This window comes from Dermacentor variabilis, chromosome 2, assembly GCF_050947875.1.
Source record: "Dermacentor variabilis isolate Ectoservices chromosome 2, ASM5094787v1, whole genome shotgun sequence".
Classification (NCBI taxonomy): Eukaryota; Metazoa; Arthropoda; class Arachnida; order Ixodida; family Ixodidae; genus Dermacentor; species Dermacentor variabilis.
The window spans coordinates 238,518,155-238,539,559 of NC_134569.1; the positions used below are offsets into that span (position 1 = coordinate 238,518,155).

A 21,405-nucleotide genomic window follows, 5' to 3' on the forward strand; every position below is an offset into this window, starting at 1 on the left:
TTTTTTAGAAATAAGTTGACCAACATTCCAACTCTTACAAACAACATTTGTTCACCATCAAGTTGGAAAAATTATCAATGATGGAACCTGGGCAGCGAATTAGGTAACTCGCCCGACTGACGTCACGTGTGCCCACTACTTAGATGGTGAAGGGGTGGCTGAAAACGCAGGGGAGCGACGCGCGATTGTGATTGGTATTGATGCACATGTTTAAAACCTTAGAATAAATTGCACGCATTACGTGGAGTGTTTAAATTGCTCACTTAATGATCAAAAGTACCAACCCTAATGACTCGGTACATTTGTACAATATCGTTACAGGGTCCATTTAAGAAAATGGCAGAAATGTGCCAAACATTTGGTACAGCTGGTGTAGTGTGCGAATCGCATGGCACCTGTATGCGGATTCACATGGTATCCATACGCAGATTCACGAGTTATCCATACGTCAATACTGTAGTGCGCGGATCCACAATTGTAGAAATGTATAGAGCACGGTGAATAAGCAAACTGATAACGCACACGTGGGCATGCTTTTTGCAGAGGTCGCATGTAACTTCTTGTGCTGATCATGCTTCATCGGGGGCAGAGCAGCACCCCGCCCGCATTATTAATGAGATTGCAGCTGGCCGTAAAAGATGGATCATGAAAGTGGCATAGAATGAAGCAAAAGTTGCCAAAAACTTGTAATCCTGTCACTTTTTAGTGACAGGATTAGACAAAGTATGGAAATCTGTGCACAAAGTATGGAAGCCTTTGGGCAATGACTTTCTCCCTACATTTTCACAGTCAAGATTTAGAGGTATCCAGAGTACAATGTGAAAGCATTTTGCGATAAGTGAAAAATACATGGAGTTGACACAGAACCAGGAAAAAATGTTGACTTGACCAATATTTTGAGATATCAGAGTTCAAGTTGATGAGGGTTTGCTGTACTCGAAAAGTTTGACTATGCTGTGATAGGCGACACGTTGACATGACCTGACATGACTTTAACAAAAATAGGACGGCATGTACCCTGGCGCTAGCAGCTATACTTCCAAGTGTGCTACCGCTAGTTTTTGCAGTTCAGAGCAGCTGTGTGCTGCTTATTTCTTTTTTGCATTCTCTGTGAACACATCCAAAGCTGTTTCAAGCTGTGTCAGAAGTTACTAACCTAGTTGTGCCACAGTCCAGTGTTGTTCTAAACTTAGCGTCATTTTTATGCCTAAGTGATTCTCCTGTGGCTATTTTACCGCATATTTAAGGCCCTCCTGCAAAGTGTGAATAAAGTACTTTAAGCTTTATTGTGGTGTAAATGTTGCTCTGGCATTAGTATGTGTGATGCACACTCTCCTTACATTGCAGCTATTGGTCTAGCAAGCCGATAGCTTACTGGACCAATATGCCTATAAGACATAAGTTGATTGTACCAATACACCTATACGACGAATATGCATATACAACCAATGTACATATAGGACCAATGCACCTATAGGACAAATGCATATATAGCACCAATAGGTTGAATAACCCAATAGGCTATTGGTTTTTCTACCATACCTTTTGCTTGGTTGTTAACAAAAGTTGATTCAAGGTACAGTTAGTCGCCAATATTCTTTTGTCACCTGGAGAGCTTTATACAAGATTAATTAATCGAATGCAGGGTTTTTAATTATGGGCTTAACTTTCAAGAACAAAGCTATGATTTGCCCTGAAACATCTTGTTCAGTCGTTCTCTGCACGGTACATCCTGCACAATCATTTTTCCCAAGCTTTACCTATAGTACGTGAAATGCAAAAGTGATGCATGCTCACTCACTCACTTGTTGTGACGCCAGTGACCTCAGCCTGAGCTGTCTGCCTGCTCAATGGGTAGGCTGTGATTTTCATGTGCAACACGCAACTCGCGATCAGCAGGTGACAGTTTCTAGGCGGTTGCCTAGTCAGGCAGTGATCAGACTTTTTGGAACCACTGGTGTCGTAGTGCACAGGTGCGCAATCACACAGCACTTTTCGTATTTTGCATGCTACGAGTGAAGCATAGAAAAAATTATAATGCAGTAAATGCTGTGATGAAAAAGACTGAATGGGGGTGTTTTACAACCCAATAATAGCTTTCCCATCTGAAGTCAAAAAAATTTTAAACTTCATTATTTAGTATTGTGTAATTAATGGGGCTGTGCAAATGTCGAATATCACTGAATCGAATCGACTAGTGAATGTTCACACAATGCGATTTGCAATTGAATATGTACTATTCTATGTATTTGGTGTAGAGACCCACGCAGTGCCATATGTCGCATGCGCTGCGGGGCCCTTTGTGCTTGGTGCCACCCAAGCAAGAATTTCACATCATTTTCGGCGCAAGAGGAGCGCAAAGGGCGGCACCACAGGTGGCCACCCCGGCTGAGGTGGTAGCACACTTCATCACTGCAAGCGCTCCCCGATGTCGGCCTGATGTGGGGATCGTACACTCGGCGTAGACCGGGGCCACCTCTGTCAGTGCAGTGCTCGTGCGGGTCGGCAGGATCGATCGAAGTGATAATGCGGCGCAGATAGAAGGAATGTCAACAAAAGCAGCGTGTATTTCGTAAAGTGCGAAAGTATGTGTGAAGATGAGCTCAACTAGCCACCAATAGGCACGCAGATCATGTTGGATATGTGCGCCGACGAACTTCACACCACTTTGGGAGCCTCCAATCTAACCCGCAGACATTATCTTGGGACTGATCACATGATGAGCCACCCTTATAGACGTACTAGCGGCAAGCATTCCGCAACGGCTTGCAGTCCGTTACTGTGTTGGCCAGTGTCGAATTTTCGTCACGGCCACACTGCCTAGGCCATTAGGCTAAGCAGCACTGCTTCACCAGGTGTTGGAGACTAAACTTGCCGTTTGGTACCAATTTAATGCAGATTTATCCGCAGCAGTTGCACGACACTCAGAAAGCCGACAAACCGCCTTGCAAATGAAAGCAAGAGATGGCACATAAACGAAGGAAGGGATGAGGGGGCAGAGAACTTGTGGTGACTCTCGAAATTTCAGATTCTTTGACAGGTGGCAAATCCCGCTAAACAAATGGCGTGAATGGCACCTGCTCATTTGGTGCCAGCTACATACTCCACACTTTCGTCTGTTGTGCAAATTGGCCTTACAATTGCCCACTTGCCATAAAGATAGGAAAACCCTTCTGCATTTTGGATGAAAACAAGGAAAGCAAAATTTTTTATGCAATGAATAAAAGATTGCTGCAAAGCTTAGGTCCTCTGTTTAACTGAGAACCTCATTGGTATTCAGTACAACCGAATGTCACTATTTCATTAGTCTCAAAGAAAAAAAAAACTTGTTTGTATTCAGAATAAATTCTATTAATAAAACCAAATATATTCCACACCTTTGTATACTAGAACTGAGCTGTAATGAGCGCTGACATAATAATTTAGTGTTCCCTTTAATAAGGGCAGACTGTACTGTATACCTTTGTTTCTATGTACCCATGTTAGCTTGCTACATTCTTGTTAAGGAGTGCTAGGAGTCTCCAGAGCATGTGCAGCAACATGTTCTCGTGCCTGAAATTTGTCAGCATTAAGCTTTGTGAAAAATTGTCTATTCAGTATTCGATTCGATATTCAGCTTTTTTTTTCCTCCATTCAGCTCGATATTCAGTTTTAAATTGAGTATTCAGTATTTGCACAGCCCTAGTAATTAGCCATGTAATTAGTGCAGTAAGATTATCTTGTCGCAGAAGACAACTGATGACCAAGCACTGTAGGTCTCATAATTGTATCTTCTACCAGCTCTTCTTTTTGTCAACAGCCTGGCCAATGTTCTTCGGGCACATTGTATTGTGGTGACCATGATAAATTGTCAGTAGATAGTCGGCATTGCATCCTGTTTCTTTAGCCATTGTCCCATATCCACACTATATTTTTGCCATGATGTTCATCACATCATTTTCTGTTAAGTAGATTTTGACAGGACTGACAGAACCGATCAAATTATCCAGCAGGTTAAAATAAAATTCATAAAAAGTGTCTGAATGCACCATTACTTCATTTGCAAGTATCTTACGGATTTTAATACACCCTCAAATCAGTTGCACACCCAATTTTTATGTGTTTATACTACAAAACCGTGTGCACCCATATACAATGCACTCCAGATATTTTTAATGTAGCATGCGCTTAATTGTGGCAATCACAAATAAGATGAAATCGGGGGGTGTATTCTGTAAGTGTGGATTGTCCATTTTGGCCACTGCCGATTGGCCGGAGACTGGCAGGTTGCACCTGTTCATCTTCTGTTGAATTCGCAGTTTCATGCAGGCCGTCATATAAGAGGGGATGTGCGTAATTTCATGTCATATAATCAAGATTTTCCATGCATTGTCTCTACGGGGAAAGTTTGCTGAGCCTGCTCTAATCTTCTGTTAAACCTGGGGCTTTGCAAAATTGGGGGACGGATAACTGAAATTGCACTGTAGTACAATAGAACCTCTTCCATGCGTTTTGAAAAAAAAAAAACTCGAGAAAAAAACATACTAACTGAAAAAAACTTATGATCGGAAGCTGCTGAATAATTGGCCTACTCAACCGTAATTGACATCTACGTAATGCAAAGCATTGCAGCACGAGACGTCGACGTGAGCCCAGATGATTGGATTCAAGTGGCCCTGAGATGTGCATTGTCATTTTTACAGCTTTGGCTCCTCAAATTCGGCCTTGGTCAGCAACTTCTTCAAACGGGGCATTTTGGTGGGAAGTTTTGACATAGCCACTCCACACAAATCGTTGGAGCACGAATGTGAACACATGTCGAGCTCGGGCTTAAGCGACCTGAGATGCATGTTGTTGTTTTCCTGTTGCATAGTGTGACGGGAAATATAAATGAATTCGAGCTGGTGGGCCACACTGGAATACAGTGCCTATGATGCCTCCAGAGTGATACGTGGTGCTCCCTTTGTGCTGCCTGCAGCAGGAAATGGCAGTGTGTTTGGGTCATCATGTATTAAAGGGGTGCTATGCTGCCAACAACACCATGACCCACACGCTGTGAAACATAAGCGAAGATCCTTATTGTAATAGGGCTGGCGGCAATAGCTGTGAATATAGTGTAGCAATGACCCGGGAGGAAAGTTGCTGGCACCAGAATATGAAACTTGGTGTGCACCAGCATTTTCATGTGAGACAGGCAGGCAGAGAAGCTGCTGTTCTCGATGGCACACACCTCACGTCTTTTCTTGCTTACATGCGATCTACCTGCCAGAAAATGTATTGTACGATCGCAGTTTGACATCTACAGGACTTTGGTACCCAAAGGCCATGCTTCTTGGGAACATATGAACCAGTAAAAAACAAGCATAGCAGTATTGGGCAATTTTTTGCATTCTCGATCGTGAACGTTGATGCCTGGAAATCATACATAATGGTATCATATCAATGAGGTTCTGCTGTATTATATTAATAAGTTGAAGTTACCCAGTGAGAGCTGATTTCAGCATCAAAACAACAAAGGTCTTACTTTATAGAAATATATAGGCACTGTCTGGTGCAGGCTGGCCAAGTTGGAATCAAATTAGACCAAAAAATTAATGTAAGTCAATACAGTGGAAGTCTACTGTACTAGTAGTGCATCTTTTTCGGGCAGGGGCGGGGTTCACCAAAAAGGAGAATGCCCCGAGAACTGTCGTAGCAAAGGTGTAACACATTTGAAGACATAATCTATCCCAACAACATAGCCACAATGAAAGACACTTAGGCGTATGTCACTATGGTTGTGTCTTTATGCTGCATTGTGTCCTTCACTCTTTCCCTACCATGAGGAAAATAGGCGCTTTTTGTAGGTTACGGCATATTTTTTTTTCCTATAGGAACTACTGCACTCAATATTTTATGTAATACATAAACAAAAAGCATAATGGATGCACTTTTCAAGCAAAAGTTTTATTAATGAGTTATATTTCATAAAAAGGATACAAATTGCCAGAATCAAGATTGTGGCATAAAACTGAACAAAATTTGTAAAGACATGTTTGTACTGTCTACTAAGAAAATTATAGTATTTTAAAAATTATGCGATATACAAAATGTATTACCCTCTAATGGGCACTATCTCCAAAAAAATGTAAATTTTTAATTGAACAGGTATTCCACTACAAAAATTTAGCCGCAAGCACTACAGTTGGGAGTACCGGGTTGTGGCCACGGATGTTCTGGGATGGTTTGCATAGTCGCTCTCAGAGTCAAAGTCCAATGAATAGGCAGCATCCTGAGACTCACTGCTGCTCGATCCATCGATAAAATCAGCCACAGACTCAACAGGATCGCGACATCTGCGATCTTTCGAAGCGTGCGTGCCTCTCCCCAAGGTGGCCATTTTTGCTTTCTATTTCGACGATCGTGAAACTTTGGAAAGCATTAAAAAATTACCGCTTGGTGTGAAAAGAATTTAACTGCTTAGAAAAAAAGAAAGTAGGTCCCCCTTCTTCACGTCCAGTGGTGCAGTTTATCCATGAGCGATGCATAAGGTCACTAAAGTGGTGTTTCAAACTATCGTTAGCAGGCTAAGTATGCCCAATGAGTGCGATACGAAAATAGTTAAACAAGCACCAACTAGCCAAAGATGTCCTCCTGGAAATACATCAGCACACAAAAAAAAAGTGAGGTACTTGCTTGCCTTTCTTCACTAGCACTATTATAGTATTCAGGCATAAATGTTAGATCTCCCAAGTAGTTGTCAAAACATATTATACATTTGTAAAGAAGAGGAACATTGGGTTAGCCAAATGTCTGTTTAGTTCCATGACAAAGAAGCACAATTTCTGCAGATAGTATTTTCCTCGAGTAGCCTTGCAATGACTTGCCATGTACAGCTCATGCCACATGTATATTTCGTGCCTTTCTGTATTGCCACCTGGTGTTTTGAGCCAGCGAACATTCAGGTTCTTGTCACAAACTTCAGCTACGAACACCGGCACCTTTTCCCCGGTACTGTCATCGCCTACGCCGACCCGATCGCCGATGTCACTGAGTGTTTTGTTTCCGAGGCAATCGACAATGCTGAACCATCTATACGCAATGTCGACATTAGTCCAACGCTTCCTGAAGAAAACAAACAACACCTACATGAGCTGTTGCTCAAGTTCCACTCTTGCTTTGCACGGTCGTCGAAGATACATCAAACGTCGATTACGAAACACCGGATCATCACCTATGACGACGAGCCTTATCGTGTTTCCCCGACCAAACGACATGCGATTCAAACGAAGGTGAAGGAAATGCTTCAAGACGGCGTAATACAGCCTTCATGCAGTCCCTGGTCATCGCCAGTCGTTCTCGTTAAAAAGAAAGATGGCACGCTTCGGTTTTGTGTTGACTACCGGAAGTTAAACAACGTCACAAAGAAAGACGTGTACCCGTTGCCTCGTGTCGACGATTCTCTGGATAGACTGAGGCGCGCGAAGTATTTCTCCTCTATCGATCTGAAAAGTGGCTACTGGCAAATTGAAGTAGATGAGCGGGACCACGAGAAAACTGCGTTTGTGACTCCGGACGGCCTTTACGAATTTAGAGTACTCCCTTTCGGCCTCTGTTCCGCGCCAGCCACATTCCAGCGAATGATGGATACAGTTCTCACTGACCTCAAATGGGAAAGCTGCCTCATCTATCTCGATGATGTCGTTATCTTTTCGGAGACTTTTGACGAGCACCTTCGACGCCTTTGGAATGTACTCGAAGCCATTCGATCGGCTGGCCTTACACTCAAGCCAGAGAAATGTCATTTCGTTTACGAGGAACTGAAGTTCCTTGGTCACGTCGTGAGCGCGATTTCGGCCCAATCCCGAGAAGACTGATGCCGTAGCTGCTTTTCCCGCTCCAACTGACAAGAAAAGTGTCCGACGGTTTTTGGGCTTGTGTGCCTATTATCGACGCTTCATTGAAAATTTTTCGAAGATTGCAGAGCCACTATTTCGCCTTACACATGACGACGTGCCATTCCTCTGGACTGATGAACAACAGACTGCCTTTGTGGAGCTACAATGTCGATTGTCTTCTCCTCCCATGCTCGATCATTTTGATGAGGATGCTGACACAGAAGTACGCACTGACACCAGCAATATCGGTCTCGGAGCTATCCTGGTGCAACGGCAAGACGAAACTGAACGAGTTATCGCCTACACGAGCCGCACTCTGTCATGGGCAGAGTCTAATTATTCCACCACAGAGGAGTGCCTCGCGGTTATTTGGGCTACTACAAAGTTTAGGCCGTATCTCTACGGGCGGCCATTTAAAGTTGTGACCGATAATCATGCTTTGTGCTGGTTGACCAACCTCCGAGACCCTTCTGGACGATCGGCACGTTGGAGTCTGCGACTCCAGGAATTTGACATCACCATCGTATACAGGTCCGGTAGGAAACATGAAGATGCTGACACGCTATCAAGAGCACCTGTTGAATCTCAGAATCCTGACGAGGAAGACGACAGCGCCTTCCTGGGAGCCCTCAGCAGACCGGACCTGCTCGCTAAACAACGATCGGACGCTGAGTTAAGGCCCATCATTGATCACTTAGAAGGCGGCATCGTGCCCATTCCTCGCCCACTTTCGCGACGGTTATCGTCATTTTGCCTTCGAGAGGGCATCTTATACAAAAGAAACACAGGTGCCGGCGACAAACCGCATCTTCTAGTAGTGCCTCAAGCCCTTCGCGATGACATCCTATTAGCCTGCCATGACGAGCCGACATCTGGTCACTTGGGTTACTCAAGGACTCTGGACAGGGTACGGCAACTGGCCTAGACTGACTGCTTGCGTCAAACGCTACGTGAAAGGATGCCATGAATGCCAGCGCCGAAAGTCACCACCCTTCAAGCCTGCAGACCTTTTACGACCCATCGACCCTCCGCGTACGCCGTTTGATCAAGTTGGAATGGACCTTCTTGGACCATTTCCCTTGTCTTCCTCCGGCAATAAGTGGATCATTGTCGCAACTGATTACTTGACGCGTTACGCTGAGACGAAGGCACTACCACGCGGGACAGCATCTGAAGTTGCCCAGTTTTTTATGTATCACATTGTGCTTCGGCATGGCACACCATCATTCATCATCACTGACCGAGGGACGGCATTTACGGCGAAGCTTCTGGACGACATCTTGAAGTTGAGTTACACGAGTCATCGAAAGACCACTGCATACCACCCTCAGACTAACGGCTTGACAGAAAGACTAAACAAAACACTGGCAGACATGCTCTCTATGTACGTCGATGTGCAGCACAAAACGTGGGACGAAATCCTGCCGTACTAAACATTTGCGTACAACACTGCCACACAGGAAACTACACGATTTACGCCGTTTCACCTTGTTTATGGTCGAGATGTTCAAACTATGCTAGTTGCCATGATTCCATATGAAAACATCGATCAGCTCGACCAATTAGCTCCTGACGTCGAGGAGTACATTCAGCGTGCCGAGGAAGCACGTCAACTGGCCCGTGTCCACATAAGACAGCAGCAGTGTGCAGATGCCATAAGGTACAATCTTCACCATCAACAAGTTACCTATGAGCCTGGTGACCAAGTTTGGGTTTGGACCCCCATTAGACGGCGAGACCTCAGTGAGAAACTCCTGAGCAAGTACTTCGGACCATACACAGTACTAAGGCGTGTAAGCGACGTGAACTATGAAGTGGTTCCAGACGGAGACCTACCATCGCCCAAGCGCCGTTTACCACGCGCAGAGACTGCACATGTCCGCCTCAAGCCGTATTTTGCACGGTGATGTTAAGTCTACTGGTGAAACAAACTTTTTGTTTTTTGCTGTCGTCGCATCGTCCTCCAAAGAACTGCGAAGTGTTCTTCTTTTTCTTTTTTTGTTCCCGATGACAGAACCCATCTTTTTTTTGCCTCGTGTGCATGCCCGTATGTGTGCTAGCACGTTTCCCCCCTTTTTTTTATGTCTTACCTAATGTGCGTACTTTCCGTGTACGTTTTGTGTTTGAGCATCGAGTCGATGCTTCATAGGGAGGGGGAATAATGCCACCTGGTGTTTTGAGCCAGCGAACATTCAGCATTGCGTGCCCAGCAAAACGACGAAGAAGACGACGAAGTCAAAGATCCCGTGCCAGCTGGAGAACCGTCGCTCAGTGCTTGGCATTTTTCTTCTCTGGCTGATCGTACTGTCACTTACTCTTGTGTTAGCGCGTGACAATATTAATGTTACTGCGTCAGTAAACCTTTGAGTTGAAAGTTCAGCTCTTGTTCATCGTTTTGTTTGTCCTGCATTGTTTTTTTGCACTGATCCACTATGAAGTACTATATTACCAACTCGCCCAAGTCACACTCTTATTGAGAACCATGCTATCTGTTGTACTACAGTGAATGAAAACTGTGTCCTCATGTTTTGCAGGATGTGGGCAGGCAGTACCTGGAACAGCTGATTGAGAGGCAAGAGTTTGAGCGAGCAGCCGAGATGTGCCCAACTGTATTTGGGGCGGACGCACGCTTCTGGGAAGAACAGGTGTACCGCTTTGCACGCCTTCGGCAGCTGCGCTGTCTGGCCCCTGTGCTGCCTCAGGGGGGCCTTGATCCCACTGCCTATGAGATGGTGCTCAATGAATTCCTCCAGCTAGACCCCGAGGCCAGTATCACCTACTGCCTTCACTTTATTGTCTTGCCATTACTGTTTCACGTTCAGTTCAACTGTGCACCCTCATGTCAGTGCTCACATATCACAGTTGACGTTATGGTTGTCAACTCTCGATTGGACAAAGTTAGAAAGAGGGGCTGGCAATGACCAACCCTGTCAGTGCCACCAGTTTGTACATATAACACTGAAGTATTTTAATGCAATTAACATTCCTAGGGTACTTCGCGCACTTTACAAAGTCTGTCTGTCTGTTTGTCTGTGTCTCTCCCTCTCATCTCCTCATCTCTAAACGTTTTCCTGTACTCTATGGCTGAATGGGCAGCGCTTCAAGCTGCCATGTTGAGAGAACAGGGTTCAACCGTCGGACCAACTTGGATCATGGTGGTGTGGCACTGTATACCTATGTGCCACACCAACAACACCTGTCAACAAACCTGTTTGACACTGACATGGGTCACTGGGACTGGGTATGTGGCATGGGTGTGTACCGCTCTTCATCATCATCATCATCAGCCTGGTTACGCACAATGCATGGCCAAAGGCCTCTCCCATACTTCTCCAACAAACCCGGTCATGTACTAATTGTGGCTTCCCTTCTTTTCCCTTGGAATCCAGTCCGTAACCCTTAATGACCATCGGTTATCTTCCCTCCTCATTACATGCCCTGCCCATGCCCATTTATTTTTCTTGATTTCAACTAAGATGTCATTTACTCGCGTTTGTTCCCTCACCTAATCTGCTCTCTTCTTATCCCGCCCTTAACGTTACACCCATCATTCTTCTCTCCATACTTCGTTGCGTCGTCCTCAATTTGAGTAGAACCCTTTTCGTAAGCCTCCAGGTTTCTGCCCCGTAAGTGAGTACCGGTAAGACAAAGCTGTTATACACTTTTCTTTTGAGGGATAATGGCAACCTGCTGTTCATGATCTGAAAATGCCTGCCAAACGCACCCCATCCCATTCTTATTCTTCTGATTATTTCAGTCTCATGATCTGGATCCGCGGTCACTACCTGCCCTAAATTGATGCATTCCCTTACCACTTATAGTGCCTGGCTACCTATCGTAAACTGCTGTTCTCTTTCGAGACTGTTAAACATTACTTTAGTTTTCTGCAGATTAATTTTTAGACCCACCCTTCGGCTTTGCCTCTCCAGGTCAGTCAGCATGCATGCATTGCAATTGGTCCCCTGAGTTATTAAGCAAGGCAATATCATCAGCGAATCTCAAGTTACTAAGGTATTCTCCATTAACTTTTATCCCCAATTCTTTCCAATCCAGGTCTCTGAATACCTCCTGTAAACATGCTGTGAATAGCATTGGAGAGATCGGATCTCCCTCTCTTTCAGGCTGACTTGGAGCACTGTATGTATACCACTCGGTCTGTGCTGGTCTTCAATGAACCTCTTCGATGCTAACTTGCGTCACTGGGTGCGTGCCATAAAGTGCGTGCCGGTCTTCAATAAACACATTTGATGCCAACTTCGGTAACTAGGTAATTGCCACTGGGACAGTGCTGCTGTGTAATAACAAGTTCCTTTTAATTTCTCCAGTGCTTGGCAGAATCGAGCCTGCACAGAGTTTAAGGTGGCACAGCTTTTGCAGAGGGAAGTAGCGCCCAGTAACAGCAGTGCAGCAGGAGAGGAGCCCGGCTGCATTTCGTTCAGCCAATTTCGTAATGGGCAATTTCGACCAGCTAAATGTACTATTAGAAAAACCTTTGAAATTTCTCCCAGGCTCAGCAAAATCGAACGCACGTCACACGGTTTCTTCAAGGACAGCAGCCTGATGCTGTAGCAAGCTGTGCCACAAGTGCACTGGGAATGTGCCCTTCAATGAATGTCTCACGCCAATGCTTTAGCGAGCTGCACCATGCATGTGCTGGGTATGTACGGCTCTTTAACACTTTCCTGTCTGTGCGTATGCCCATGGACAATATGTTGTCGATGGCTTCAACGTAGATTTTCCCCGTTCGGAGAGCTTATGGGCAGCTAGCGCCATCCAGCGCATAAAAGGACAACTATTTTTCAAGTTGCGCTTTTGTGTTTTCTTTTTTGGCCGTGGGATGGATTTTTAAAGCACCTTTTAATTGCGCTTGACGAGCACGCGTAGTTTCGGATGTGGTATCGACATTGCGCGCAGCTGCTCCTCGGAAACAATGAGTTTGGCGGATTCCGATAAGTCTGCATCAGAATTTTGTGATGGTGGTAGCAGCTGAGACTCGGGAGATGATTTTTGACTCATCCAACTTCAGCACGGATGGTGAAAGTGAGTCAAGTAGCTCCAGAACGTCGACAGGTATCCACCAGTAAGTTACGTTTTCTACTCCGAACCATTTCGTCGCGGCTGCGATCACATCTAAAGACATCCAGTGTGCTCTAAAGGTCGCGGTTCTTACCTGCAGGGTGTCAACGTCGTTTGGACAGGACCACTTGTCAGCAGCGGAACAAAGAATGGAGTTTTGCGCGACAGACGGCCGGGAGTTGACCTCGGCATTGCGCTCCGCACTGCCGTGCGGCGCTTTGTAAGAGCCGTCGACTTCTTCCCACTGTTCTTCACGGCAGAAATAATCACCAAGATATGCAAGATGACTAATAAATATGCGTGGATGCATATTTTGGAGAGGCAGTCATACAGTGAGAGAAACGGATCATGAAAAGAAGTGACTCCCGATGAGATGATGAGGTTTATCAGACTTCTCATTTACATGGGTATCGTACAAGTACCACACTTTCACTGCTACTGGAACATGCGGAAATTATTTTCTGGTCTTCTTAATTCTGCCTTCAGTAAAAAGAAATCAATTCAAACTGTTGCTTTCATTCCTCGGTGTGTCCGACTCTGAGAAGACAACTGCCACATCCCACGGCAAGATGCATCACGTAGCTTCGCTGCTGAAGCACATCAACGCCTCATCCGCACAATTTTTTCAACCCGGTTGCCTCTCCATTGACGAGAGGATGGTAAAGTCCAAAGGCAGATCCGGAATTAGACAGTACAAGCGGGACAAAGTTATCAAATGGGGATATAAATTGTGGGTTTTGGTGGACTCCGAAATTTGGTTACACTGTTCACTGTATACACGGGAAAGTGTGAAGCACCAAGCGCATGTGGGCTGGCATTCGATGTTGTGACGTGGCTGGCAGAGGACTACCTGGATCAAGGCTACATAATTTATTTACATAACTTTTACACGTCGACATCCTTGTTTGTACACTCGTTGGAGCGCAAGATGCTTGCTTGTGGCACAACGCGTAAGGATCGTCGGGGATTTCCAGCCGAGCTAAAGGACACTCAATGGGAAAAAAAAAATCAAAGAGAGGAGATGTTTGGTGGCTATGGGATCAGGACGTTCTATACTTACAATGGAAGGACAAGCGTGTTGTTCACATGATGTCGACAGCCCACACAGCCAACAAATTCATACTTGCAAAGCGCAGAAGGAAAGTGAACAATGAGTGGGAAGAAGTATCCGTGAAAAAGCCGATGCTAATTGACAAGTACAATGTTGACATGCTCAGCATCGATAAATCGGACCAGCTAATTGGGATATACAATGTTCTGATGAAGTGCATGTGCTGGTGGAAAACGCTGTTTTTCCACAGTATAGATATTGCTTTTGTAAACAGCTTTATTCAATTTGATGAGCACCCTCGGCAGCATCCCAAAGTGCCTGAATTGTCAAGAGGTTCGCGCTTTGATCAGATCGCGTTCAGGCTAGAGCAGGGGAGCAGCTCATAGGAGTTGATGAGCAACAACATCCAGACCCCAAGGCTCCTCCTGCTGTTCCTGCTACAAGTGCCCCTAAGGATCAACAGCACAAGCCCCAGAAGCTACAAATATACAGGAACTGCAAATTTTGCTATCAAGAACAAAAAGTTGAAGAAAAAACAAACGTTTTCTGCGAGACGTGCTCCGCAAGCTTGTGCTTCACCACATCACGCAACTGCTTTGTGCGGTGGCACGATAGCCACTAGGGATAACATTTTCCTTTGTAAAAAAATAACTTGTACAGATAGAAAGTTTATATTTGCAGGAATGTTGTGTACGGCCTATTTCTTCAAAATGTATACTTTGAATGTTTTTTATGTTGTCTTGGTGCAAAGCAGCATCGACGTTTTTGCGGAGTTTTCTCGTTTTTGTTATAAATTCTTTATTAAGTAATTTTGTTTGAATTGGTAATAAATGTTTGCTAGCAAATCATACCATTAGAAAGCACATTCCTTCTTCTACAAATTGATATTATACATTTTAATATCAAAAACATTTGGTGTAGCAGCAAAAAATTGTTTACTAGACCACCCGAAAACTGCTTATTTTCCTGTGGACAGAAAAGTGTTAATGAACATCTCACCAACTTTGGTACCTGAGAATGTTTCACTGGGTGTGTGGCCAGAGATGGAATAATTACTCGGCGTTTGCACGTACTGTTGGATCTGGAGGACAATCCCGATTGCTGTCCCCCAGATTTTGGACCTTGCCGTTGGGTGCGGGAGTTGGCCGAGGTTGAGGATTACTTTGAGATGAAAACTGGAGGTTTATTTACATTATTTACAGTGAGAGTACAAAGAAATTAACAGTCATCAAGTCATTATGGGCCGGCAGCAACTCGGATGCTGCGGCCCGTGGCAAAAAGCTCGAAAGAGATGAATGAAGGAATGCTCTCTTGCTGCTCCCGGTGTCTGGCTTTTAACCCCTTTGGTGTCTCGAAGTCATGTCACGTTCGGCCAATCAGCGAGCCCGCTCAGGTGGCGTCATTTTCGGCCAATGGTAGGCGCCCGTGCGAATGTAAGTCACATCCAGCGCAGAGGGTCGCTCCTTGGGCTCCAATTGTCCGAGGGATTACTTGTCTACGGTATTGCCTTCCTGGTGTGCAACTGCCGTCACAAAGGCGCATGGGGGGGATTGCTCCCAGGGCTTCACGGTGCATTACGGCCGTCGTTTCCTCGCGGCTTGCAAGCGCCGTCACAATAGGCGGATGGGGGGAGACGGGTTGTCTTTGAGCGACCTTTCAGAGCTGCAAAGCAGCTTTCCTCGGGACCCTACGTTACCTGGAGCCGTGCCAGGCTCCCGCTACACTTTAGGGAAGAGTCAAGCAGTGAATAGCTCCACCTGCAGCGCACGAGGTGGGGGATGCCAACTTGTTTGGACGTGCTGCTCCTCGGGAACGTGGTAGATGTGCTTCTGCGCTCTTTAATTAGGTGTGACATGATTTGATGTGGTCTGGTGAACTGGAAGGAGGCTCAGGAAAATGCCCCGTATCTAACAGTACTCGGGTCACCAAGCATGTGGCAATGTGTAACATATGTGCCGCTTTTCAAAGAACCTCTTTCACGCCGCCATGTGGCACTGTAGGTGTGGGTCTATGTAAGTACCCCGTTCAAAGAACCACTTTGATGCCGACTTAAAGTACTGGGCCACTCGGTGTGTGCCACTCTTGAGCCACTCAGTATGTGCTGGTCTCCTATGAACCTCTGATGCCAACTTGGGGCACTGGTTATGTACCAGTCGGTGTGTGCAGCTCTTCAATCATTGTCTTTGGCTCTGACTTGGTTAACTACGCATATCCCACTGGAAATGGGCTGCTCTACGGTGACGAAAAAGAGCTCTTCTGTTTCTCTGATGCAGAGCTGAAACAAGTCCACGTCGCAAGGGTTCCTCTCAAATAGCAGCCAGATGCATTAGCAGGCTGCTCCACAAATGCACTGGTTATGTGCCACTCTTCAGTGAACCTGTCATCAACTTGTGTCTATGAGTCTGTGCCACAGACTGTGCGGCAAGGGAACAATTCTCAATGTTCACAGGCACCGGCATGTCACTCTTCTCGTCTTGAGGCCGTGTGTGGACTTCTCGGCAGTGTTACTAGGTGGCACAGCATGTCCAGAAAGAAGTGTGAGAAAGGAGTCCGATTGCCGTATGACGCATTTCTCAGCGTTTGCATGCACTGGCGTGCCATGCATTTCGGTGTGCCATTCATTTCGGAGGCCGTGCACAGGCTCCACAGCTGCAACTTTAGATGGTGCCGAGTCTTCTTAGGGTAGCGTAATAGAGTCCCGCTGCAGTACACACCTCATACATAACTCGTTTCGACCATGGCAATACATTGTGTCGCTATATTGATTCAGTGCTAACGCATCACTGTTGGCAGTCATAGTGAGATGGCTTCTGCCACTTGTTTTAGTCCTGCTGCGTCACTACTTACTAAAAAGGTGCAGGAACTGTCTGGATAACACGGCTACCGATACAGACAGATTTACAGTAAAACTTTGTTAATCATACCCCCGTTAATGTGGAAAATGGGATAATTCGGACTCATCCTCTAATCCCGGCAGGCGTATGCATTGTTTAAGGCAATGAAACTTTAGTTAATTTGGACGTATTTGGCCACTCATCAGTTGATTCAGACACCTGTCAGAGCTTGGCGAGCATGGAGCGCCACAAATTTGCGACGCAAAAGATCAGAAATGGCTTTGAAGCCTTTATTCTTGCATTTACCGCCGCACATAGCCCCGCATTGGCCACAAGCCTTCATAACTGCATAGCTGCCATCCACAATTGTGTTGATAATGGCCACGGTTTTGCCCGCAGCAGTTGCCACAAACAGTAGTTTTATTTTGACTCTGTACGCGTGTCGGCCATGTGCCTTCACAACTGCGTAGTTGCCGTCTATCGTTGCATCAATAGCGACTGCTGTTTTGTTTACAGTTGGAGCAAATGGTAGTTTCTTTTTGACTCAGTGCGCACATCGGCCACATGCTTTTAGACACGAAAAGTCACTCTCTATGATCGCGTTTATAGCGGCCACGGTTTCGTACACAGTGGCTACAGCAAACAGTAGCTTCATTTTGACTCCATGCAAAGCCATCGAGGATGAAGAACAACATCTACATTGCAATGGGCAGCGACCTTGCAACACGCGCAAAAAAGTAATCGGGACATGTGCACGGTAGTGAAAAGCATGTCTCAGATGAAGATGCGCTCTGCGGCCGCGCTATGAAGGAAGTCACGAGGCCTTCACCGCTGTGAGTGCTAATCAGTCACAAGATGAGAATTGCAGCTTCCGCACTGCTTTTGTGCAAAATAGAAACAGGATTTGCTTATTCATTCAGTAAATAAAAGCGCGCTGGCACAGTAAGCATGTGTATACCGTATTTACTTGCGTAATGATCGCACTCGCATTATGATCGCACCCCTAAATTTTGTCGTCAAAATACAATTTTTTTTATTTCCCGTGTAATGATTGCACCCCGAACTTGCCGCAGCAATGTCGTGTGCCAAGTCTAGCTAATATTGATCGCACTTACCATCCGTCGAATGCTATGCGAACGACTATTCAAGACAAACCAAGCAGTCCGCACGCATCAAACATTCTCAAGTAGATGCCTCGTTTCAACACTTTCACCACTTTCCGCAGTTCCATGACTAGAAAAAAGCTGCAACCAAACTTGCTTTTATTATGTGTAGCCTTTATAATGGTTGTGGTCAACAACAAAAAAGGCGCCTTTCGATTCTTCTCATCTGCACTCGTGGACATGCAACAAATCGCGAGCGGCAACGATAGTAGCCACGTTTACACTGATACGTTATATGTGTACCCTATTCATACGCCGACGCTTATAACACAGCTAAGATATTTGTCCACCCTTAGAGTAAACGTGCCGTATTAGGATAGTAGTGAAGACAGATGCCGCAGTTTCTGCAGCATGCCGGCCATGTGTTTCTATGTCACTGGCAGCTAAGCGCACCGATCTGTTCCTGTCCCCTCAAAGTGGACATGGCTACATTATTGCCGCAAACTTGCCAATATTAACGATATTATTCATTACTGATACGGAAGAAACTGTTCCAATGCACATAATGTACTCACGAGAAGAAAAAAAATCGCGTTCGGCGCGTTCGGCTTGCTCCACCAGCCGCCATTTTTGTTTTGGTGTCCCGCAGCAAACGCAGGACGAAAAATTTTTTTTTCTTTTCGCAGGAAATTTAATCCGCGTAATTATCGCACCCCTGATTTTGTGTCAATTTTTCTGACAAGAAAGTGCGATCATTATGTGAGTAAATGCGGTATTGCTTTCTTGATACCCTTGATAATTTGATATTCAGTTAATGCAGACATATTTTTTCGGTCCCATGAAATCTGAATGAAGATTTCACGGTACTGTCAAAGACCAGGGCCTATCGGGAACCAGTGCTGGATAGGCGGTGCATCGAAAAAAGTGCGTTGCATGCCGCCCTGGCGACGAAACGCGGCATATTCCAGCCGCTCGACCAGACGACACGTCCGCGGCCGTTTCATAGTTCGCATGTTTTCGTTTTCGCGCCGCTTCAAGTGGACAGTTTTCGTAAAGAAGCTAGCGCCATCAAGTGAAGAAATGACGAAAGAAGCTTTTTAAGCTTTATATGTTTTTCACAGTGCATCGCGGCGAGCACGTGCGTTTATTTATGGCACACGGCGGTTGCGCCGTGTGCCATTCCCATGCTTGTGTGGCAGCCTGCCTCGCAAATCTAGCAGCTACGGCGCCGGTCTTGCTGCGCCATGATTTCGGAAGTACTACTTGGCCTGAAGACATTCCATACTTCTCTGGCCAGACATAAAAAATTCTGATGTTACTTCGCCACAGCAGTCAATGGAGAAGAAAGCTTTATCGCATCAGCTGACTCGGGCAAGCAAAGGTTTGAGTGCTTTGCTGCTTGATCCGTAACAACCATGGCTACATTTAGCACTAATTACAGAAATTTACCAGATGCATCTCAGCACCGAGTCCTCATCCGCATGCGCATTTTTAAAAACACATAGGCGGCTTAGTCGCGCATGCGCCGGCAGTATGCACACACAACTCGTATTACAAGGCAGCTTCCCTGCCACATAATTCTTGGCAATGAATGGAAACTATTTACCTTTCGTATCGTTCGCTTGGTGTGGTGGCATTTGAAGGAGCTTGGCGGTGGTATTGCGAAGGAAAAATGGTTGGTACATATACCGGATGGTGCATGCTATTGCTCATTTTGTTTCCGACGAAATGCCGACTGCAGATTCTGCTGTTTGGTACTGGCTGCCACAGCTGACCATCTTCACTATCGAATAAACCAAGCTCACACGCGAAATTCGATTTAGAAACCAGCCCGACACCACTTGACAGGGCGACAAGACAGGAACTTACTCCGCTCGCCTGACCGCTTGGATCCAACGCTGCCTCCGTTCTTGTTCGTAGGGCTTAGATGGAAAGACGGAGAAGGATACATCCTCCCTCATTCCGACGTAGCTGTGACACTTATGTACGCAACAGTACCGTCGGCGTCCGTTTGTTTTCCTTCGACTTTCAGCGCACGCAACGCTGCTACCAGTAGCAATTTTCGTCCGTGGGAGCGGCTGCATTGTGCACGTTCTGACTGCCAGGGTGGCGCTGTGGGCGGTGTGAAAACTCCAGCTCTGGTTCCCCATAACAGAACTACCACAACCAAAATGAAACTGCATTTATGTTTATGACAGTGCAACAGAAAATGAAAAGAATGTGCAATCAAGATGTCGGGCATTATTTTTTAAAAATCTGGTTTACTGGTTGTCATTAAGTGAGAAAAAAAAAAGTCTGGACATTTGGTTTGTCTTGAATGAGTCAAGTTGCAACTCTGCACATTTAGCAGAAGTCTAGGCTGTCCTACTAAATTTTGGACAGTTCACAACCTTAGTTGATGCTGGTAAAACAAACCATAATAACACTATGAGAATGGTCCATGATACCCAAAGTCAATTTTATGCAAAATAAGGGTTGTGGTATGTTGTGAAATGGCAGAACTTTGAATAAATCACCGCCGAGTGTGTGATTATTGAAGCCTGGAAGTGATTTAAAACATAGTTAAAGGATTGGGAGTTACCGTAAAAGGAAAAAAAGAAAATTATGGCGACCGCACTGCTTAGCTCAGACAGCGAGGTCCAACTACAAGTCATCAGGCAAGCCAAAGATGCCACTAGGATCCAAGGGCTCCTAGGCAACATCTAAGGGAGGGGAGATAAACTCCTCTGACACGTGTTGTTTCCATTAAAAGTTGTTTCATCAGCATGGCAATGCTACAAACACATTAGCAGCATGGTGCATTAATGTTGTCTACATTTTTCTGGATGCTGGCTGCTAATCGACAAATGGCAGTTTCCTTGCACAATGGCAAGGTTTTTCTGTCGGCAAGAAAATGGGTCCAAGCAATATTTCTGCTGTACTGGCCAACCGGAATGTATCACCGCCTACACAAGCAACGGCTACAATTTGTTTCTAGTGCAAAATAATGGTGAATAGAATAATATGGTGTCATAATTTTATCTTTGATGAAAAGCGACAACCACTGTCAGTGCTGTAGCATAAATGGGACTAGTATATAAAATGTCTAAACTGCGCCGAGTATTACGAGACACACAGGAAGATGAAGGAGCTCACACATATACTATGAGTGCACAGATTAAGAACTGTTTATTTCTCACGGAATTCATCAAAAGTGGAGAAAAATGAAAGGAGGACAGGTAAATAGTATGACAAAAGATCAAACAAGGATAAGGTCAACAAAGCAAGAAAACTGATTCAAAATGCATGATCAAGTGCTTGCCTTGGAACTTTGTCCTTATTGCCTCTATGCGTAATCATGCACTTTTTGAGGATTTCTGTGTCTGTTAAGGCCACAGACAATATGCAAATGCATCTTTCTTCACTGAGTACCAGGCTTGTGCAAACCATGAGAAAAAGCGTGCTAACCGGGAAAACGTACGATCCAAAGTAACTAAAAAAATTTG

At 45.3% G+C, this 21,405-nt stretch overlaps 1 protein-coding gene across 1 annotated transcript in view; it reads left to right on the top strand.

The window, feature by feature from the left end:
• The window catches only part of lt (vacuolar protein sorting-associated protein light), a 214,925-nt gene that overhangs the window by 107,695 nt on the left and 85,825 nt on the right, over positions 1-21,405 (top strand). Inside the window, exon 14 of the mRNA XM_075682740.1 lies at positions 10,391-10,621. Within this exon, the coding sequence (XP_075538855.1) occupies positions 10,391-10,621 (231 nt within the window). The remainder of the gene's footprint in view (positions 1-10,390; positions 10,622-21,405) is intronic.